The sequence below is a fragment of the Furipterus horrens genome, unplaced genomic scaffold, assembly GCF_987537825.1.
Source record: "Furipterus horrens unplaced genomic scaffold, mFurHor1.1.pri manual_scaffold_1, whole genome shotgun sequence".
NCBI classification, from domain to species: Eukaryota; Metazoa; Chordata; class Mammalia; order Chiroptera; family Furipteridae; genus Furipterus; species Furipterus horrens.
Genome location: NW_028327171.1, coordinates 137,847,216 through 137,870,958, shown reverse-complemented (window position 1 = coordinate 137,870,958; position 23,743 = coordinate 137,847,216). Strand labels below are relative to the sequence as shown.

Below are 23,743 nucleotides of genomic sequence, written 5' to 3'. Positions count from 1 at the left end.
TTTTCATCACTTTGAATACAATACTCCCTCACTTATCATGGATATTACATGTCAGATCCCTCACAAAGTAGGAACCTTACATTTATTCTATACTCTTAAACCTATGTAACTTTAACAACATATGTATGCAGTACCGCAAAATCCCACGATATAGTGAAAAATCCGTGATAAATAATTAAATATAATATTTTTTAAAACCCTGCGATACAGTGAGGCTGCAATAAGTGAACCGTTATATGGCAAGGGACTACTGTACATCTTGTCAGCCCCTTCTTGCCTGTAAAGTTTCTTTTGAGAAATCAGTTGACAGTCATATGGGAATTCCTTTGTAGGTAACTCTCTTCTTTCCTCTTGCTGCTTTTAAGATTATCTCTTTATCTTTAATCTTTGGCAGTTTAATTATTAGGTGCCTTGGTGTGTGGTATGTTCCTCTTTGGGTCTAGCTTGTTTGGGACTCTGTGCTTCCTGGATTTGTATGTACATTTCCATCGCAAAATTAGTGAAATTTTTCTTCATTTTTATTCAAATAAGTTTTCTTCATCTTCTCCCTCTGGCACCCCTATGATTCAGATGTTGGTACATTTAGTTACCCAGAGGTTCCTAAGCCTGTCATTTTGTTTTTCAGTTCTTATTTCTTCATTCTGTACTAGCTGTTTATTTCTTCCTTATGTTCCAAATCACTGATTTCAACTCTGGCTTTCTTCCCTTCATTATTGGTTTCATGGGGATGTTTCTTCATTTCATTTAGTGTAGCCTACACTTCCTCCATTATGCATTTGCTGCATTCAATCATTTCTCTGAACATCATTATCACCAGTGTTTTGAACTCTGCATCCATTAGGTTGGTTATCTCCTCCTTGCTTGGTTCCTCCTCTGGAGCCTTGACCTGCTCCCTCTTTTGGGCCATAATTCTCTGTCTCCTCAACTTCACAGCCTCCTATGTTTTCCTCTATGTCCTAGGTATTTGTCAGTGCTGAGAACCCATTTCACCACCTTGTGGTGCTGAATGTGGGGGAGAGGTCAGAGAGGGAACAATGCCACTTACTCAGTACTCGTCCCTTTTCTAGTCACTTCACCTGCTTCCCATATGCAACTGACGCCCGTCTAGCTGTTGCCTTGGTGATGGTTTCCAGAGTGGATGGGTTTGCACATGTTTTGGACTGTGGAAGCCCTCTAAAAGGACTCTCCTGAGAGATGGGAAGTTTCTTGCACCACCTCAACACCCACTGGCTTTTACAGTCAAAAGCAATAAGGCTTTATTTTCCCAACACTAGAACTATGAGCTGTGCGGTCTGGCCTAGGTCTGGGATTGCTTCCCAGGTGTCATTCCTGGCTTTTATAATGAATGACCACTCATTCTGCCAGCTGGCCACAGTTAATGACTTGCCACTACCACAGCCACACCACATAATTTCTGCCCCAATTCCCTGTCTCTGCCTCTCCTACCCATCTGTATGAGTATTACTTCTTTATAACTTTCTTGTTGGACTTCCATGCAGTTCAATTTTCTGGCAGTTCTGGTCATTTTTTGTTTTGAGATATATGTATCCTTCTTATAGTTGTGCAAGGAGGTGAAGCATGTCTACCTACACCTCCATCTTGGCTGGAACCGAGCACCTGATGTTTTCCATGGCTGCAAAATGAAACAGTTTCTCTTCAACTACATGACCTCAAGCATAATAGAGTGATTCAGAAGAGAATAAATAAAAGGATAATTAGTAATTTATATAGATATTTCAGATTCTTATGCTTTGACTCATACTGAAAATTTAAAATTACATCTTATTTGAGCAATGATCAATCTCTTAATGAAAGCAGCAAGTACAGGTTTTTAAATCACAGTATTTTTCAAGAGTTACTACACATAATGCTAAAAACCGGCTTCACTAGTATAACCAAGAGTATTTGGCCACTAAAATATTCTTTTATTTATGCTAGCTCTTTACATATCTCAGGTTAGTACTCTTAAATCAACTTGAATGAATTGGTTATGAGCTCATTCAAATAATTGATTTCAAACTTTCTATAGGAGAAAAGCTTTTCTTAAAAAAAAAAAAAAAAAAAGGAAAAGAAAAAAAAAAGCTAATGTGGCCCTGGCTTGTGTGGCTCAGTTAGTTGGGCATCATCCCATAAACTGAAAGGTCAGTGTTTCGATTTCCTGTCAAAACACAAGACTGAGTTTCAACTTTGGTCCCCAGTCAAGGTGCAAATGAAAGGCAACCATTTGATGTTTCTCTTCCTCTCTTTCTTCCTCCCTTCTTCTCTCTCTAAAATCATTAAGCATGTCCTTGGGTGTGGATTTAAAAAAAAACAAACAAAACTAATGCAAGGATTTCCTCTTTGTACAGGATTTTTCACAGAAAGGAATGGGTAGGTGATCATTGTTAGTCTAGACTTGAAAAGACTGCCTAGGTAATGACTTAAAAAACTCAAAAGACCAGTTAAAAAGCATGAGGTGCCTCCCAAGACTGACAATTTAATAAAAAATAGTTCAAACACTTCGTTATAAATGTAAAATACTTCCCAAAAGGCTCTGTGAATTTTATAATGTAATAGATGTTCTACTTCTAAAAAAGTGGGGAACAACTTTGTCTCTAATTACAGGCTGGTAAATTCTAGTAATTTAGTGAGTCTATCTTTGAGAAAATAACAGGGACTAAATTGCATTTAGCAGACTCTGTTTACAATTTTTAACCAAAAATTAAGCAATAATATTTTCTCACTAATAATACATACACTCATTAGGATCAACAATCACTAATTCTGTCATTGTCACAAATACTGGCATATTTTCTATAGGGTAAGTGAGTAGTTGAAGGTGGGCTGGTATAGACTGAGTAATATGGAGCCCAGAATGAGACAGGTTTGGAGTTAAAGAAAGAGAAATAGAAACCAAATCATGCCAGCCTTCAAAGGATAAATTGCTGATTTTGATGTTAATACTAAAAATAAGGGGAACCAAGGAAGTGTTTTAATAACAAGAAAAACTTGTCAGTTTTGGGGGGCAATCTTTTATCAATTAAGGTATAATTCTGAGCAGTACACAAGCACTCCAAAGAGGCAATCAAGATGTGGGACTACCTTAAAATGAACAACACCCAAGCAATTGGCAGCTTTATGAAATTCCAGGCCATTGTCAATAGAATCTTATTTTTTTTAAATAGGAAATGACCTCTGATATATATGATTCTTCTAGGCCAAAGTGTAAATTGCTGATTTTTGGAAACAATTAAGTACTCAATTTTGGTTCAGGACTATTGCTTGAGCTAAGTTAATTTTTGAGTATTAGAATCATCTACTAACTTAATGAACTAAGCTGTTAGGATGAGTTAAGCAGAAAGTAAATGAATTTAAAAAATGATGAATATAAATTAGAAGTGCATTTGTTTATTTTTATAAAGGATGCTATTTTATGTGCTAGGAAATTATCATATGACATATGCTTTTTTTTTAATTACAAGAATATAAACCATTTAAAACACATCTTTTATCACATTTCTACTATAAAAAAATTAATTCCCAATGTAACTTTAAATCTAATTGGACCTATTTCAGAATCAGTTTCCATCAGTACTTGAAATTGTTAGCTTCTTCTGCCAACCATTTTTTTCCCAGTGAGTACTAAAGACTCATTCATTCCCTGAAATTTGCAAGAAACCATATTAAATTGTACCCAGTAATAAAAATGCTTACAAATAAGAACTATTGTGGAAATTGTCCCAGAGAAAATGAAAGGACTGAAAACAGGCCAGTAATAACAGTGAAATCTAAATTTTGGAAACAGCCCTTGAATTAAAGTAGAAAGTTCAGATGGGAAACATCTGTTGTTTTGCCTATTTTTGAATAAAATTTTCAAGTTTTATTTTCATCCAGAAAACCTTTTGGTGGAAAAATGTCAACATCTGTGATTTTTTAAAAAAGAAAAAAAAAGAAAGAAAGAAAGGTAAAAATGACACTATGAGAACTATGTCTCTACAGCAATAGGTGCAAAATAGTTCTTATGTTTATTCTTTATCTTTTAGTTAGAAGAATAGAAATACTATTTTATTATCTTTACTTCATAGGCTTTTTTTTAATACTATTCTGGATTCTGTATCTGGGACATTGGATGGATTATTTAATTGAGACAGATTATAACCTCAAGGGTCTTCATAACTGGTAAAAGAATGAGTTAAGGAACTAACTAAATATAAGGCTACATAAGGAGTTTAACAGGGGTGTAAACCACTTCTCACAGGGAGCACTGAGTTCTTATATGGAATTACCAAAGTTCCATATCAATCTAGGTTCCAGTCAATCTAGACATTGAGGGAAAATAAATGGTAGTAAAATCAACCCAGGTTGAGATGTCAGTAGGCACAAAGCTCTGGACACTTCAAAGAGGAATACGTAGTTAGGGGTAGTTAGACCTTATACATGAGTAAACTAGAAGGTTAATATAATGGCAGCATATATGGTCTTATACCAGGGAGAGGAGCTGTTATTATTTTTCCCCTCAAGGCAACAGAAAACCACTGAAGATTTACAGACAGATGTAGGTGATTCAACCTCTTCAGAAGATAAATCTGGTGGACACCTGAAAGTTAGATTGGATATGTGACAAAACATAGGGAGAGATACAATGAGAAAATTATAGAAATGTTCAAATTCGAAAATAAAAATTAGACCAGAACAATGAGAGGTATGAGGAGGTAACAAATACCAAGCTCATGGTGTTGTACAATAGAAATAAGTGACCCTGGTGACTGAGAGAGGTAGAATTGACCAGATAATTGGAAAGATGTTGGAGACATCAACCCAGGTGAGAAAAAAAAAAAGGAGGCTTGCTTTAGACTTTTCCTGAAATCATCAGTAAGCTGTTTCCCTAAGATAAGAATAATTATAGGTTAAGGACATTAAGAGATAAGAAGATTATATGCAGTTAAACTTTCTTGCCCCTAGATTCTCTAGAAAAAAAATAGATTATATATATATACATGTGTTAAAATCAAGAGTTGGAAAGGCAGAAAATTAGGATGAGACATAGAAGATCTCTAAAATATTCATAATGTTCTAATTCTTAAGCTTGATCATGTGTTTATGGGTGTTTTATTAATTTATATAGCATGAGATCCCCTCCTCCTTTGAAGACATTCCTGATTTTCAGCAAAAATCCTTTGTGCACACCCTCAAGATGCTAGCGTTGGCAGGTCCAGTTCATAGAAAAATAAATAAATAAATCTCATAGAGAAGTGACCAGCAATTTTTTTTTTAAATTTAGACTTACCTACATGATAACCAATTTATGTTATTATCCCCACCCCTTTCATCAATGGCCTTTCTGTGATTGTGTCTCTTCTATCTAAATTATATATTATAATGTTCTTATAGTTTAGTAATATTCTATAATCTGAAAATATATTTAGCCTTCACTTTTAAAATATAATATTTAAATTTGTGGTAAAATACACATAACATAAAATTTGTCATCTTGACCTTTTTTAAACATATAGTTCAGGACTGTTAAGTATATCCACATAGTGCACTCCATCTCCTGAAGTCTTCGTCTGCAAAACTGAAACTCCATACCCATTAAACAACAACTCCCAATTCCCTTCTCCCTCCGACTCCTGGCAACTATGATTCTACTTTCTGTGTCTACTTTGTCTACTCTAAATATCTCATATAAGTGGAGTCATATAAAAAGTTGTCTTTTTGTGAATAGCATAATGACTTCAAATTTCATCCACATTGTGTTGTAGCATGTGTCAGACCTTCCTTTCTAACTCTGAATAAAATTCTATTTTCTGTATGTATTACAGTTTATACCCTCATTTTCTCTTTTTAGCTATTGTGAAAAATGCTGTAATGAACATAGGTATACAAATACCTCTTTGAGACTCTGCTTTCAATTCTTTTGGGTGTACCCGTCATGTACCACTTAACCATGAGGATACGTTCTTAGAAATGTGTCATTAGGAGATTTCATCATTGTGCAAACATCAAGAATGTTCTTACACAAACTTAGATAGTGTAGTCTACCACTGTAATTGTATATACTAGTTTTCCAGGGCTGGCAGCATAGTAGCTTTGTATCCACCAGTATCACAACAAACATGTAATTGTAGCGTGAGCCCTGATAGTTGGCTTTTCTTTCTGTAATGCAAGTGCCTGACTTAAGCTTTGATTGTTTAAGGCATCCATTGCAATGGGACATCCCATTCTGGAAAGCTATCTTGAATAAACACATTGCCAGCCATACAACTAGATAAAGAGCTGGGCCAGTCTCTGCACTGAGGTCTCTTCTTTTAGAGATCTCGTTGAATTCCCTAACTGATGGATCATGTAGACTACTCTTTTTTTCCCCTCTCTTCCTGTGCTTGAAATTCTTGATCTTATGTTTTAAATTCGCCATTGAAAAGTGAGACCTTAAAACCCAAGGCACCACCCACAACCCCAATGATAGTAGAACCCCAGGTTCCTGTGAGTGTGTGGCCTTTGCACATCAACTTCACTGTGTACCTCTTGGTGTGCTTTGTACATTTCTGTACCTGTAAATAAAAAACTTTTTTTTTTTTTAATTTAAGGTATGCTGATTCTTCTTGGTGAAGGGTGTCTTACAATTATAATAGAAACCCAAATGTTCTGTCCAGTTGTAACATTGGTTTAGAAGGGGGAGGTGTCTGTAGAAAGCTTACCCAGACCCAGCTTAGTGCCCCCATGCATTTCTGGCCAGACTGAGACTAGTGCAAAATAGTAATGCCTGGCACCACCATATTAGATGGCTATAATGTCACTATGGGTATAATGTCATTAGGTGATAGGAATTTTTACCTCCATTATAATCTTATGGGACCACCTTTATATATGATATGTAGTCTGTCGTTAACCAAAATACTGTTATGTGATTCTTGACTATCTACCCAAAATCGGGATTTCTTGATCATATGGTAACTCTATTTTTAATCTTTTGAGGAACTGCCATATGGTCTCTTACAGAATCTGTACCATTGCACATTCCCACCAATAATATATGTATTCCAATTTAATCAAATCCCCATTAGCACTTGTTATGTTCTGAGGTTTTGGTTTTCCTTTTTTTTGTTTGTTTGTTTGTTTTGTTTTGTTTTGTTTCATAGTAGCTATTTTAATGGGTATGAGGTGGTAGTGAATTATGGTTTTGATTTGCATTTCCTAATGATTAGTGATCCTGAATGTCCTATGTTGGCCATTTCAATGACTGTTTTTAGATAAACATATATTCAAGTTCTGTTTCCTCATAAAAATATTTTTTAGTTAACCACTTAGAGTCCTGTGTCTCCCATGAGTCATGTCCTTCATCAGTCTGGGGAAAGGGAAAGACCCCTCAAATGTTATCCATAACCATTTTCTCTACTCTAGTCTTTCTATTCCCACCTTTGGAAACTGACTACATGTGCCAGACTATTCATTCTGACCTCCAACTCACTTAACATTTTTTTTTTCTTTGCACTGGCTCTGGCTTTCTTCCTTCAATTTGTCTTGCAGTTCACTGGTTGAGCTAATCTGTTAGTTAATTCACCTAATAAACTTTTAAAATATTTTTAAAAAAAACTATTCACAAGTTATTTTTGGTCCTCATTTATGTCTTATAAGAATTAAAAATAATAATAAATGATTTTACCTTGCTTATTATCTCAAAGCATATTTTTTCTTTAAAATATTCCACTCATTTTTCTTTATTTTACATATAATCATTTAAAAACATGTAGTTCTTGAAGTTTTAAACCTGTTCATTTTTTTCTCCACAATATATCTTATGTCTCATTTCTTTGTGTGTGGTTTAATTTTTTGTTCTGATCTATCCTGAGAATGAACTCATTCTATAAAAATTATGAAGGTCTGGGTTGAGGAATTTATTTTTTCCATAAAGAATTTTAATATGCTTCTGCTGGAGGAAAAATTAGTCACTATAAACCAGAAATTAATTTAATTTGATTTCTCCCCTTCCCAACCAGTGGATACCTTACTGATATACTAGATATCTCTTGCTGGAATGTAGATATTTTCTTCTTCTTCTCCTTCTCCTCCTCCTCCTCCTCCTCCTCCCCTTTCTCCCCCTCCTCCCCCTCCTCCTTCTTTCTTCTTCTTCTTCTTCTTCTTCTTCTTCTTCTTCTTCTTCTTCTTCTTCTTCTTCTTCTTCTTCTTCTTCTTCTCCTTCTCCTTCTCCTTCTCCTTCTCCTTCTCCTTCTTCTTCATCATCTTCTTCTTCTTCTTCTTCTTCTTCTTCTTCTTCTTCTTCTTCTTCTTCTTCTTCTTCTTCTTCTTCTTCTTCTTCTTTCTCCTTTTCCTTCTCCTCCTCCTCCAACCTCCTCCCCTTCTCCTCCTCCTCCTTCTTCTTCTTCCTTCTTTTGAACCCAGAGAAAGGACAAGCAAAACTAAGTTTTGTTTTTATTTTAAATGTCCTCCTTTTTAAGCAAGCCCATTTCTCTCCCTATTCATCTAGCACTGATGACTTAGACCCTTCTGATAATACCTGAGCTTGTTCTTCTTTAACTGTCCTACTCTTTGGGAATTTACAAACTGAATCCTCTAAACCGAGCAACTACTAAGCCATAAATCTCTAGATTCTTCTTACAAGTGTTTGTCCCTATGGAAGCACTAGCCTCTGTATTCCCATTTGCCTGCCTTTATGGTTTTAGCTAATAAATGAATATGTGCCAGCACTTGGAGGTTTTCTGTCTTATAATTTCATCATAAATTATCATGCCTCAGGGAATTTTGTGGCAATGAAAGAATTTACAAAATATCAAATCTGTTTGCTAGTTTAAAAAGAGTCACTTGGCATAGAAAACTAAACTTCCCAAGTAACTTGTTCAGAGGTCATGGTCTGACTTACTTGAAGATAAGAATTAAAAGGCAGAATTTTTATTATTTCAATATTCATATCAAGGAAATATTATTAAATATATGGCATCACTATTCTTATAGTGAATTTATGAGGGCACTCTAAAACAACTAGACTTGGGCATTTAGGATAGTTTTAAAAAAATTAAGTTTTATATAAGACATAAAGTTGATAATTAGGAGCTGCAATCAAACTAATTAGTAGAAAAAAATATGGATAGAGAATGAGAATTGAGATTGCCTGAGTGTGTCTTTGGATATGTACCACTGAAAGTAAATTTACAGACCTTACATCTGATATTTCTAGTTCAGCTCACACACATTCTTAAAATTACCAATTGTGAATGTTATGAATTTATTCATAAATTCATTGATGATATTTAAAAGGCAATGTTGTATACATTTGAGGATAGAAGCTATAAAGATAAATTAGCAAAGAGCCTGCCCTAAAGAAATATATGTGAGAGTAGTCATATATAAGCAAATAACTCACGTTATGTTGAAAGACATTGGCCATATATAGTCCTGATGAATTACATAGAAAAAGAAAACCTTTGTCTAGCATATATAGGGTATTTTCTTAGGTTTTTATAGATGAAGAGTAATATTGGCTATCATATAGCCTATTTTGCATGAGATTTGGTGAAGTGAAGCTGTGAGAGGGTATGAGATCCAGATAATTCTTCATAGGTTGAAAAGGACAGAACAAGTCTAGGAATCTGAAAACACATCAACATGACTGAAGTGTAAGGAAATTGTTAAAAATAGTGAGAAATAAATGTGGAAAGGTAATTATATTCAGATTATATAGAAAGCCTGGTTAAGAAATGTAGACATCACTTTCTCAGTGGTTGGAAGCTATTGAATACGTTGGGGCAAATAAAAGTTATGATCTACGGCTATCTAGCCAGAAAAATAATCTGGCAGCAACTAAATTCATTACTTGAAAGAAGAAAAAGACTGAATGCTATTGCAATATTAAAAAAAGGATTAGATTTGGAACAGCATGAGCCATACAACTGACAGGGGCTAAATAGGTCTTAATAGCCTACATGTAGCTAGGTTTCCAGTTTAACAGTGCAATGTAATTCCAGGCCGTATGATAAGGACTCAATCAGAAATGAATAAAAATATTCTGAGTGGCAGAGATAGCAAAAAAAAAAAAAGTTGGGAACCATGTATATTAGAGGAAATAAAAACTAATTTCATTATTTTTTGCCAACACCAAGAAATCCAGGGTAAAAATACAGAAGATATTAAGTCCTTCGATTGAAAATGTACCTCTCAACCCTGCATTAAGGTACATAAACACACATCATCTAATAAAAAATTTATAGCAATCATATGCATTATCTATAACTAGCTTAATTTCCTAATAAAAAAGCCAAAATGTAAGTGATTTGATTAAATACAAACAATAGGCACACAAGCTAAAACATAAAGACAGATCTTATTATAGAAGCCTTGTCCTTTTTTTTTTTTTTTTTTTTGCCACTGGTTAAATCTAGAGGAAAAAGAAGAGGAAGGTATAAATATCTTGGGTGAGACAAATAAGTTCAAACATGGCTGTTTTAGCTTTACAGAGGTATTGTATTACTTGAGAAAAGAGGGAACTGGAGAAGGATAACTATAACTAAAAATAAATTTCCAGTTTTGAATTTAGAAATGAAGTTCACATTCAAAATCCCCCAATGTACCAGTAAATTAATAATGAAAGGTAAAATATAGAATGAGAGGATGTTGATTAAAGGAGTAATTGAAACATGAGAAATATATTTTAGGGACACTGTCATTAAAATTTATTTAGAAATAATAAGTGGATTTTTAAGCAGGAAAGTTGGGTTGGTTGAGATTCAAGGACATCTGCCGGGGTGGAACACTTTATTGCTGACCTAGAACTGCAAGGTCCCCCGGTCTTATTTTGTTCTTAAAAAAAAAAAAAAAGTTTTTATTATTGATGTTAGAGAGAAAGGGGAAGGGAAAGAGAAAGAGAAACATCGTTGTTGTTCCACTTATTTATGCATTCATCAGTTGGATCAAACTCACAACCTTGGCATATAAAGATGATGCTCTAATCAACTGAGCAACCCACCAGGGCCTGATCTTTTTAATTTTAAACTAGTTGGCAAATTTACAATCTGACAATCTGGAGTCTTCACTTCCAGGTGAAAATCTAGCTTTGTAACATTTTTGAAAATGATAAATAGATGTAGCAATTCCAGGAGCTAAGTAGCAGCAGCTCTGGGCTTCTGGAGGCATTTGGATCAGAACCACTGCTTTGGAGAGGTAGCAGTAGCACCTGGGAGCTAGTTACAACTTGCAGAATTTCAGTCCCCTACCGGTACCTATTGAATCAGAATATTCATTTTAACAGTCTCCAGGTATCTTGTAAGTTTGAGTAACACTGGTCAAGTTACTGAATGCTAAAAAAATCTTTAAACTTTGCAAAATCAAGGCAAAGCCAGGTTAGAGCCATCACATGCCTGCTACAGACTGGGGACCAAACTGGCCTACTTTATGTGTTAATATGCTAAAACGATTTTCTAGTATCCATCATTGTTAACACTTTATTTTAATTTGCTCCTTTAATTAAAATGTGCAATTGTTTTTAAGCCTAAATTTTATTATTTTAAAAAGATGTCTAATTGAATGATCAAGGAATAACAACCCAAATATTCATATTGGCTGTAAGAAATAGAAACATAATTAGATTTCAGTAATTTCTGTAGAATCCATGTTGGAGGAATGTTAAAAGGATTTTAGGTTTTGTTCATATCTCAGTCTATTTCTGTTAATTATCTATTTTGAAAGATGTTCAAATCTGTTTATTCTTTTAGGAAATTTTAATTGTTTCATTTCATTTCAGTCACAAATTGGCACCTAAAGCATAAAATAGCCCATTTGTTGATGGTCCACAAGTACTTTCTCCTAACTAGAAAGGTGTGCTACCAAGCAGAGAAGCTATCATTCTAATTTAAATTTTTGTCACCTTGGTCTGTAGGACTGATGCTTGGGTCTGTTTCTAAGTGTTTACTAGTGAATCATTGATGGTTAGTGTAATTTCAATGCTAATTGCTGCACCAGGTTTCAAATGGCTCAGCAGTAAAACTTTAATGATTATTTATATTTTAAGAAGGGCGGATAAGGGAATGAGATTACAATCTTGTACAGTTTTAGCTAACAAATTAAAGTGTAAATTAAAATTTATCAAAGACAGAAAATAACTTACTTGAAAAGCCAAAAGAATGTGAAACTTTCATGTACTTTTAATTTCTCTTTCCTGTTTTATAGATATTCAGAGTATCAGAGGGCTAGCAGTGGATTGGGTCTCACGAAATTTATACTGGATTAGCTCAGAATTTGATGAAACACAAATTAATGTGGCACGACTAGATGGCTCTTTGAAAACCTCAATTATCCATGGAATCGATAAGCCACAGTGTCTGATAGCTCATCCAGTCAAGGGGTAAAGTATGATTATATTTAAGTTTTTCAAAACGTTTACACACCTTTGCTTTGACTTCATATAACAAAACTTTATCACTTTGTAAATTATACAACTGTCTAACCACTATGCTGTGCACCTGAAACTAATATAAACTAATATTGAATGTCAATTGTACCTGGAAATAACATTTTAAAATTCTTTGTTATATCAGATATAGAGTCGGAAGTGCAAGTGTAAATATGGAAATTGTATAAGGGATCCCTGGTTAAAAAAACTTATCTGCATAAAATCAGACATTTATATATTATTATAAAATCTCACTAATTTCTGTTTTAGGGAGTGACTGTTCACAATTTTAAAACTGCATGAAAAGTCATTGATTTTTTTTAACCCAAATTTTTTAAAATGTATTTACTGTATGTTGATATCCTAAATTGATTACGTTATCACATCTACTGGCTAGTCATTATGTACGCACATAGAGAGCTTGTGTTGATCTAAAAGCAATTCTTTCTCCTTGGTACTTGCAATGAAAATGGTTGAAACAACTTTGTTTATAAGATGTCTGATTTGTCCAAGCCAAGAAAATGCAATCTTGATGAAGTACTTGAAATGGAAATACTTTATTGCAGTCATAGTTCAATATTTAGTTGTGAATGTAGGAGGGAAAGAAAGTGAGATAATTATCCTTCAATTACAGGAAAAAAGCAAGAGTAATATTTTCTTCCCATGCAAATGTGCACATTACTGTAAGCAAGTGGCTCAACAATCTGAGGCCTTCCTGAGAAGAATTAATCCTGAGCCAACAATATACTTTGATATTACTTTTGTTCTTTCATGTATGTTTCTAGCAGTGTACATCTAGTATTTTTAATCCGTATCTTTTTTTTTTTTTTTTTTTTTTGAAGGAAACTCTACTGGACAGATGGAAACACAATTAACATGGCAAACATGGATGGAAGTAATAGCAAGATTCTCTTTCAAAATCAAAAAGAACCAGTTGGTAAGTTCTTTTTTGTTTTCACTTTTTAAATAATCATTGCAGTTTTTAATATGACAAAGCTGTACTTGCACAATGTATTTTTGATCTAGAGCCTGAAAGAAGATATTACAGATTAGTAATAGAAATTAAATTATCAATCTTATTATATCTGTTGTGTCTATGTGGGATAAGAAGAAAATCTTTTTCTGGTTAAGAAGATAAGTCTTTGGATAAGAGAATTTTTACAATATCTTAAGCACTGAAGTTGCTTAATATAATGTAATTAATAAATATCTTATTTTCACTGATGAATATCTGATATGTTGCTACCATGGCAATATAATGTATTGAGACTTCTCCAACCATTATTGTGACCTTATTAATAGCTACAATGATTTGAATCGAAGTAATATCTATTTGGTTTTCATTTACTCTGTGGTGTGTTTATTTAGTTTGTTTTCCTACCTTTGCCAACCATTGTAAATTATTCACTAAAATGATATGGTGCTAAAAGAGAGCTTCAACTTATTCCCATAAAACATCTTTGAAAATCTTAAGTACAAAGTTTCTTTAATAGATGTTACATACTTATACATTGATATCTACATATTATATTTTTCAAACTATAATCACTCCCTTCATAATTTCTAACATTTCTTTGAATTGCAAGAATTATCAATTGTTTATTTGCCATCTCAAAATACCTTTTAAAAATAATCCAGTAATGAACTTGAACTTTGATATTATGTTAAGTGTGCAAATAATGGAATGTAGAAAAGAAAATCATAATTTTGCTTTGAATTGCATATATAGTATAATTTTAATGTGGGGGTAAAATCAATATAACATGAAGCTATTAAGCATTTTTGTTGTTTAAAAATGTGGAATTATACTTACTTGAAGTAGCACATTTTTAATAGTGGTGATTCAATATTTGCAACAAATAATGTTTTTCATGTATAAATTTTGATATAAAATGATACTTTTAAGAACTTTTTTCTTGCATGATGTATTCTAAGATTTGAATCACAACTGAAATTCAAAGTAGTGTTGCAATTAAAGGTAAAATAAAATGCTAATATTTTTGTGTGGAAAATAATAGAACAAAATAAACAAGGGACCCATTATAAGGACTTAATTTGCACTAAACCAATTCAGTTAGCATTTATCTGGAGCTGCCCAAAATATTTAATATGTAAAAATGAGTGTTATGAAAATAGTATGAGTAAATAAATTATTATTTTGTAATGTGGTAGCTTTAGGTCACACCAAAATGTTAATTTACATGTGTGTTTCTATAATAAGGAAAACATTATCTTCTTTAATACTAAATATCCATTTCCCATGTCCCTGCTCAAAATAAATCAAGAAAAAAACCTAACAGTTTATATAAGGAGAGTTTACAGAAAGAAATTAGTGTTGCTATTTACACTTTGTAGTTGGTCTCTCAGGTGTTATATGCCAAATGATATTTTAAGTGTATATAGATGATGACTCAACATTTAATAACAAATATTACATGTCTACTTCATGTCAGTATTATTATATTTGAAAATCACTTTTAAATGAATTCAAAATGACTTTTTTTGCATTTTAATTTATGCAAGATATACTATATTACCAGGGGAAAAAAGAATCTTCATTAAAAACTATACAATAAATTAGTATTAATAACTATGGCTTTTGAGTTGGAAATTTATTAAATCAACAGATGTTTGCATATTAGATTTTTATATTTGGTCTATTGATAAGAATTTGATAGTCCTTCTCCTAAAAAGTGCAAGAAACTTAATCATTTTAGATTTCATTAAGTAAATTTTAGCTTAGTGACATTGAGCAAGTTATTATTAGCTTGTGGTGTTTGCTTTTCTCGTCTGTAAAATCAAGACGGAATATATATTTTACAAAGTTCTCATGAGGATTGAATGAATAAAAATTATGATGAGAACATCTCATCTTTAATAATAGAAACTCAAGCAGTAGAAATAGAAGGTATATTGGGTCTAATAGACAAGAATATGAATGATTTGATTGTCTGCAGTACTAAAAATATGAATGAGTTCATTGAAGAATAATCATAGAATAGAATTCATAGAAGTCTCACAGAGGAATACACGCAATCAAGTGGGTGTCTAAAATGAGCAAATTTTTATGCACATGTGAAGATTTAACTCTATATATCTTGCTGTTAATGCTGAAAGGCAAACAATTTGAAGTACCTGGGTTTTACTCTCAGACTTTCCCAGTGTAGTCCCCAGGATACAAAGACACCTGGGTCCTTACCTTGCAGCTGTAGTTCTTGACTGGTTTGCAAACAGGTGTTAATTCCATCTTCCTCCTGGTAACTTTCTACTTTTAGCCAACTGATACCTAGGTACTAAGATTGATGGTCTCCTCAATGCTGCATGAGAGCCTGCATTGTCTGTATATAAGTATGCACATCATTGATCATTTATGTTTTCAAAATCTGGATGCTCTGTTGCAAATCCCCAGTCTGTTGTAGTCTACCACACTTTTCCCACAAATGTCTTCAAATCCACGTAACCACACCAGCTGGGAAATGTCTTTCTTTTAGATAAAGATGCAAAGTGAGCTGATGAAGTTGTCCTCTGCCCCTAATTTCCCCCACCTCCCTATAATGAGCCATGTTTCTGTGTTGGTGGATCGCTAACATTACTTTTGTTAACATTCACCATCCTTAGCTGGCACTCCAAATTAAGAATGAAAGTATTCAAAGTATAAGGTACGCGAAGAATGAACTTCAGGAACCTAGAATCTAGGGAAAACTTATACCAGTTTTTATATTCACATAAAGCATCCCTTTTGCTCTGTTTAGGGGAAAACATGATTGAGCAAAAAGTTGTTTTAGGGATCCAAACAAATCTGGATTTGAATCTCTGCTTTGATGCATATTAAATCTACAACTTTAAACATTTACCTTTTCTAAGGCTCAGTTTCATTAACTATGAGATGGAGATACTATTTTCTATCTTCTGATGTTATTTTTAGAATTAAAGATAGATATGCAATATCTTGTATTCATAAAGATATATATATATATATATATAGTGCTAAAAAAAACAAGTACAAGGATTCCATTAATCATTGTTCATAATAATAAAAACATTGGAAAACGCATGAATCTTACTCAAAAGAGGAATTAATACATAAATATAGTATGTTTATGTGCTGAAATACTGTATATACATACAGATATATTTATGTATATATGTACATATAAAGACATAAATAGATTTCAAAAACATTGAATGAGAAAAGTAATTAGCAGAATGATATGGTATGATACCACTTACATATCTTTTAAATGAAACATACACCATTAATATACATGGCTCTTGGATACACATATTTATAAAATAAAAAAAAGTAAACTAGAAATATGCAGACCAATTTTATAATAGTATTTTTCTTTGGTAAGGAGCAATAATGATATTCAAAAAGGAAATTTTATCGTTATCAAAGAGGATTTAACTGTATTAGGGAATTTATTTTTTATTTCATATAAAGATACAAATGAAATACAATAAAGTATTAACAGTGTTCAGTTTTGTATAGTAAATACATGAATTTTATAATTTTTGCCTCTTTTCTATGTTAAATGCTGGCTCCTCAAAATAACGCCAAAAGAATTTGTAGTTTAGACAAAGCTGGGTTTCTTGGGTACTACAATAAGAGAGCATTAATTAATTAGCACCTCAGTAGTGTCTCAGAGGGGGAAGTACAAAGTTGAAATAGTAACTGAGATTTTGCAACCTGGTTTAAGACATGTTTCAGTAGGAGTCTTGGTTACATTTAAGGGTTATTATATAATGATTTCTGATTGGTGGAGACAGAAAGAAGTTTTTGAGGAAAGATGGTTCAAAGAGCATCGAGGTTTTTAAAAAAGCATAATTTAGTACTTGTTTGTTGAAGAGTTGTTGGTATATTCAGGAAGTTCATGAAATGAACAATAATAATGTCTACAACTCTTATCTTAACAAACAAAAGTTTGTTAGAGTAGTAAAGTTTTAATATCGACATAATAGTAAAGCCATGTTAATATACACAATAAGTTGTGTGTTTGGTTTTGACTGTCATCTATAAAATTTCATGGATCCTTTTTATTTCTCATTTAAAATGTATTAAAATATTCTTTGTAAGAAAATGTGTATACTAATGTATTCTTCACTGGCTGAGTCTAAAAATAATCTACATTAGATGGAGTTGTGTATCCATCAGAATTCCATGAGAGAAACAGAAACTGTAGCATGTGTGTGTGTGTGTGTGTGTGTGTGTAGGTAAATTGATGATAGATATAAGTGTAGATACATAGATATATAAAAGGAGATTTATTACAAGGATTTAGTATATGATAGTATAGGCGCTTGCCAGGCAAATCTGAAATCTTTGGGTAGGTTGGAAACACTCAGGCAGAGATTCAGCTGTACACCAGGGGAAGAATTTCTTCTTCCTTTTAAGAAACTCCAATTCTGTTCTTAAGGCCTTTTGGCTAATTGAATTACACACCCAGATAACTTAGGGTAATAATTTCCTTTAATTAAAGTCACCTGATTTCAGATGACATTTACATCTCCAAAATACCTTTGCAGCAACATCTAGATTAGTGTTCAATTAAATAACTGGGGACTATAATCTAACCATGTTGACACACTAATATTACAAGATTTGCATCATGTTAACTTTGATGTAGATTATTATATAAAATGTGATAACATGTTATTTTTAATCTAGGTGGATAAAAAAAGCAATGGTTGAGAATGTTTTGAATAGTTGCCAAAATATTTAACTACAAATATTTTAAAAAGAGCAAGAAAAGAGAATAACTACATAATCAATCTTCTTTTTAAACCCAACCCCATGTGTTAAGTGGCTACAATTAATGTGTTATGCTAAGCACTGTGGTTGACACAACAATGAACTTCACATAATACCTTGCAATGTTAACATACAGAGAGGCAGAGAAATGTGTTAAATATCCATACACTGCTTTGTATGTATGTAGGAATCTTAAAAAAAAAAATGAGTTCCTATAACATCCTGGCTAAATGAAAAGAAGCGAATAAGGGAGATATAGTGTCTTTCCCCAAGGAATCTACAATCCAAGATGAATTGCATTGTTACTCAAAATTATTCATTCCATTCATATTTTCCTTATTTGATTATCTCAACTTGCCAATGTCCTTTCCCTATCAGTATATTTTATTGATTATGCTGTTACAGTTTTTAATTTTTTCTCCTTTTGTTCCCCTCCACCTGGTACCTCTCTTCCTTCCAGCAATCCCACCCCCTTAGTTCATGTGCATGGGTCATACATATAAGTTTTTTGACTTCACCTTTTCCTATACTATTCTTAACATCCCCCTATTTTGTTCCTAAGAATTATGCTTCTTAATCCCTGCATCATTTCCCCCTTCCTCCCCTTCCCCCACCCAACTAATAATCCTCCAAATGACCTCCTTGTCTGTGATTCTATTCCTGTTCTGGTTGTTTGGTTAGTTTGTTTTTGTTTTTATTTTTTAGATTCAGTTATTGGTAGCTGTTTGTTGTCATTTTAGTTTTCATAGTTTTGATCTTCTTCTTTTTCTTAAATAAGTCCCTTTAACATTTCATGTAATAATGGCTTAGTAATGATGATTTCCTTTAGCTCTACCTTGTCTGGAAAGCACTTTATTTGCCCTTCCATTCTAAATGAGAGCTTTGCTGGATGGAGTCATTTAGGTTGTAGGTCCTTGCTTTTCATCACTTTGAATAATTCTTGCCAGTCCTTTCTTGCCTGCAAAGTTTATTTTGAGAAATCATCTGATAGTCTTATGGAAACTCCTTTGTAGGCAACTTTCTTTTCTTCTCTTGCTTCTTTTAAGATTCTTTATCTTTAACCTTCGGCATTTTAATCATGATGTGTCTTAATGTGGTCTTTTTTGGGTCAGCAGTGTTTTGAAATATGCATCTGATGGGTTGGCTGTCTCCATTTTGTTTAGTTATTTTTCTGGGGTTTTGTTCTGTCCTTTCGTTTGGGCCATATTTCTTTGCCTCCTCAGTTTGGCATCCCACCTGTGTTTATTTCTGTGTATTAGATAGAGCAGCTTTTACTCCTTGTCTTAGTAGTGTGACCTGTGTAGCCAAGATGCCTATAAATTGTGTGGGAAGGAGCCTTAGGTAATTGCAAGTGTGGGGCCATTCACTTCACTGCTTTGTGGTGGGAGACCATACTGCTGTCTGGATTCTAGTGGCTTGATTGACACTCACACCATTTGCAGTCACTTCACCTACTTCCCATATGTGATCAGTGCCCTTCTAGTTGCTTCCCTGGGGATTGCATATGTGCTAAGATCATGCAGGCCCGTTAAATGCACAAATCTGGCAGTTTCTTCTGCCACCCAACCCCCACTGGTTTTTACAGCCAGAGGTGATGGGGATTTATTTTCCCAGTGCTGAAACCCTGGGCTTTGTGTTCTTGACTGGGGCTGGGACTGTTTGCTCCCAGGGTATCCTTCCTGACTTTTAACCACCACACATGAATGTGGGGCCATCCATTCCACCACCACTTCTGCCACCATTTGTCTGAGCAACACTGCCTCTATACCCTGTCTCCATGAGTCCACCTTTCCTACCCATCTGAAAGAATGTGATTTATTTAAATCATTGGTTGTTGAACTTCCATGTAGGTTGATCTTCTGATGGTTCTGGTTGTTATTTGTTTTTGAGATTGGTTGTAATTCTTTCTATGGTTGTATGAGCAGGCAAAGTGTGCCTACCTGTGCCTCCATTTGGCTGGAAGTCCCTATAAGTATATATTTAACAAGGCATTCCCTTGCCCAGAAATGTGTCCTATCTCCTCTTAGTTTCCCACTTATCTACTAGATTTTAACTCAAGTATTATTTCCTCAGAGGAGAATTTCCTGTCTTCTTTCATTAGGCTGAAGTCTCTTTGATACTTTTAGCACTATTATTTCACATTTTAGCTCTTATCTTTATTTTAATTTTCTGCTTGTTTTTTGAATGTTTGATTAACAACTGCTTATTAACTAGAAAGGAAACTGTACAAAGTTAGGGATCCATATCTGTTTTATTTATTATGTCCTCAGCTCAATGTTCAATGTGGGGCATAAAAATAGATCTTCAACAAATATTTGTTGAAAGAAGTGAATACTGTTTCCTATCACATAGCAAGATGCTCTTACAGAACTGAATAAAACTTAAGATTTATTCCTATGTCTTAGTTGACTAGAATTACTATCTGAAAGAAGTGAAACTTTGCAATCTAGGTATAGATTCGTGATGCATCCCATTCAAAGTATTCAATGTGTGGAAAAAATTGAAATTACTCTCACATTTATATTTATAGCACCATTTTATCAAACTGTGGAGTACAAAGTATCTATAAAGTGAGTTGTTTATAAAGGAATGCATGGCTCACATGGGAGGAAATATTGGAAATATTTGGTTTCTAAGTTGGCTTTTTCACATGTTCTGTGTACTGTTTCTCACTCTTGCCATTCTGACTCTGGGTCCATTTGGCTCTCATAAGCCCAGAGATTTCTCATATAAAGGAATCATAGACAAAAATAGTATCACTCAAGTTATATACTCATTAACAAGTCCTTTTTGTCACAGAGTATAAAGACAAAACCAAAATCGTTTTACAGTAATCCTTTTTCATTCTATTTTGTAATTTTTTTATTTCTTCTAATAGGCTAGAAAAACTCTTGCCTGTAAATTAACTATAAAAATATTACTGTAAATGAACTTATTGCAGAAAAGTCCTACCTTTATCCAGTTAATTTAAAGTCTTTATTTGTGAGGGATCAAGGGGAATAGAGATTGATGCACTGATTTATAACTATGTTGTATAGTAATTATTACTTTAAGTTATAGTATTTTCATTTTTGTGCTTGAAACATTTTTTTTAAATATATTAAATAATGTATTATTTACTAATTAACACAAAATACTGAAGGAATTTGGTTTATTATTTTTTCTTTTTATTTGCCGTTTTTTTCCTCTATGAATAATTTAGAGCTGTAATGCAAATAAGTGTAGAAAATGTTTTTTTCTTGATTTATACATACGTTTAAACTGCTCTTTAGAGTAGCATAAAGGTTAAAACTCTTAAGGAAACATTTGATAGAGACTAAAATACTCTCAAGAATTCATGTCATAAGATGGAGGCTTAGACTGACACGCTAGGTCTCCCTCTACAACTAGAGAGGAATACAACTACTTCAAAACAAAGGATAACTAGAAATTCCAGAAAATAAAACTACATGGAAGCCCAACATATGAAGTTATAAACCAGCGGTGCCATTTGGGCAGGTGAGAGTTAAAGAGGGCAGTGCTGTTTGCGGTCGCACCTGGGACAGCGGCGGGGCGGCAAAAAATCCCGGCGGCAGTCAAGCCCCTGGCAGTGCGCGACCCCAGCGCTGGGGAGAGCGGCCGCCGCATCGCCTTGAACAGTGAGGCCCAGGGGGGCGGGAGGACGGATCCCGGTATCCTAGCTGAATAACTGTGTGAATCCATCTTGGACCCCCGCCCCCAAAGAAAGCACCACAGGGCTGCGAAATAGGTCGCGGACAGGCGCCGGTCGCTGAATTATGACGCGTACACAGGCACCGCCCCCGACAGCCGGCCCAAGAAAACAAAACACATCTGTCAAAATGAGGCAGACAACTATAGAAATCCCAGTGACACAGCTCACCAGGCATCAGATAGAGAACCTGACAGATGAACAGATAAGAAACCTGTCAGAGGCTCAGTTCTGGGCCATTGTTATCAGGTGGCTTACAGAATTCACAAAAGAGCAGGAAAAAGATAAGAAAGAAGCGAAAAACATTCATAACAAAAGGAACAAAACCACATATGAGACAGATGGTGAGGAAAAAAAATCCAGAGTTCATTTCAACAAACTGGAATATGGAGAAGGAACAAGCAGTCAACCAATGCAGAGAGAGGAAATGGGAAGCAACAATGAGAGGATCAGAAACCTCTGGGACAGCTATAAAAGGCCCAACATAAGAATCATTGGTTTGCCAGAGAGTGAGGAAGATGAACTAGAACTTGAAAAATTGAGTGAAAATATAATAAAGGAGAACTTCCCAGACTTGGGGAAGGGAATAGACTTGCAGGTCGAGGAAGCAAGGAGAGTTCCCAAGAGACTGGACCCAGGGAGAACCACTCCAAGACACATTATAATCAAAATGTCAAAAATTAAGGATAAAGAGAGAATCTTAAAAGCAGCAAGAGAGAAGAAAAGAATTATGTACAAAGGGGTCCCAATTAGACTATCAGCTGACTTCTCAAGGGAGACCCTACAGGCAAGAAGGGACTGGCAAGAAATATTCAAAGTAATGAAAATCCAAAACCTACAACCACGAATACTCTATCCAGCGAAATTGTCATTCAGAATAGAAGGACAGAGAAAGTGTTTCCAGGACAAAATAAAACTGAAAGAGTTCATTAGATCCAAACCACTGTTATATGAGATGTTAAAGGGACTGGTTTAAAAAACAGAACCTAGGGAGATGAAACAAAGGCAAACTAAACAGGCAACGAGAGTGGAAAAGGAACTGTGGGTACGGGAAGCATATTGGGGGGAGGTCGACAGGGAGGGGGAGTGGGGAGAGGGAGGGAGATGATATAGGAATTGGGGATCATGGTAGGAGGGAATGGAATAGACGGAGAGAGGTTGGGAGGAACTGTATGCACAACTAATGAACATAATCTAAAAGGGGGGGACAACTGGAGGGAGGGGGGCCACCGGGTGGAGAGGAGCAGAGGGAAGGGAAATTGGCACAAATGTAATATTTTAATCAATAAAACACATTAAATCTGATAAAAAAATAAAAAAATAAAAACGCTTGGGGAACGGTGAAAGAAAAAAAAAGAATTCATGTCATTGTAATCCCACTTTACAAGATTTTTGTGGAACGATTCCCTTGAGATGATTCTAAAAAGAAAAATTCTCAAGCTGGACAAGGTCTCCGGTCAACGGTGTGCTTGGTTTAACAGGCTGGCATCCTTGTTGTGTTCTGGGGGCAACAGATTTGGCGAAAAGGGTTAAAAGACATCATTCAATCCATAACTACTAGATGACAAAAGGCAGGGATTAATTTTTCAATGTTCCACATTAAGAGAAAGAAAAGAAAAAAAAAAAAAAAAGAAAGAAAGAAAGAAAGGGCTTCTTTGGAGGAAGGTGTGCTAGGCACATCTCACCTGTCCAAAACCCTTTTGCCCATTATACTTAGTTTGGACTGAGGGAAATAGTTTAGGTTTCCCCCATCTCAGACCTCTGGGCCCTTTCTGTCCAAGCCATTAGGATAGAAAAGAGAAACCAGTTTTAAAGTGAAGCTCACAGACCTCCCCGTTCTTCACCAACCCAGCCACTTAGTTCAGCCAAACCATTGAGTCTCAGGAGGCAGCAATGCAGACAG

The 23,743-nt window shown here is 34.3% G+C and overlaps 1 protein-coding gene across 1 annotated transcript in view; it reads left to right on the top strand.

Moving 5' to 3' along the window:
* Positions 1 to 23,743, top strand: part of LRP1B (LDL receptor related protein 1B) — a 1,919,366-nt gene that overhangs the window by 1,276,294 nt on the left and 619,329 nt on the right. Inside the window, exons 30-31 of the mRNA XM_090279551.1 lie at positions 12,157 to 12,331; positions 13,222 to 13,316. Coding sequence (XP_090135677.1) covers positions 12,157 to 12,331; positions 13,222 to 13,316 — 270 coding nt within the window. The remainder of the gene's footprint in view (positions 1 to 12,156; positions 12,332 to 13,221; positions 13,317 to 23,743) is intronic.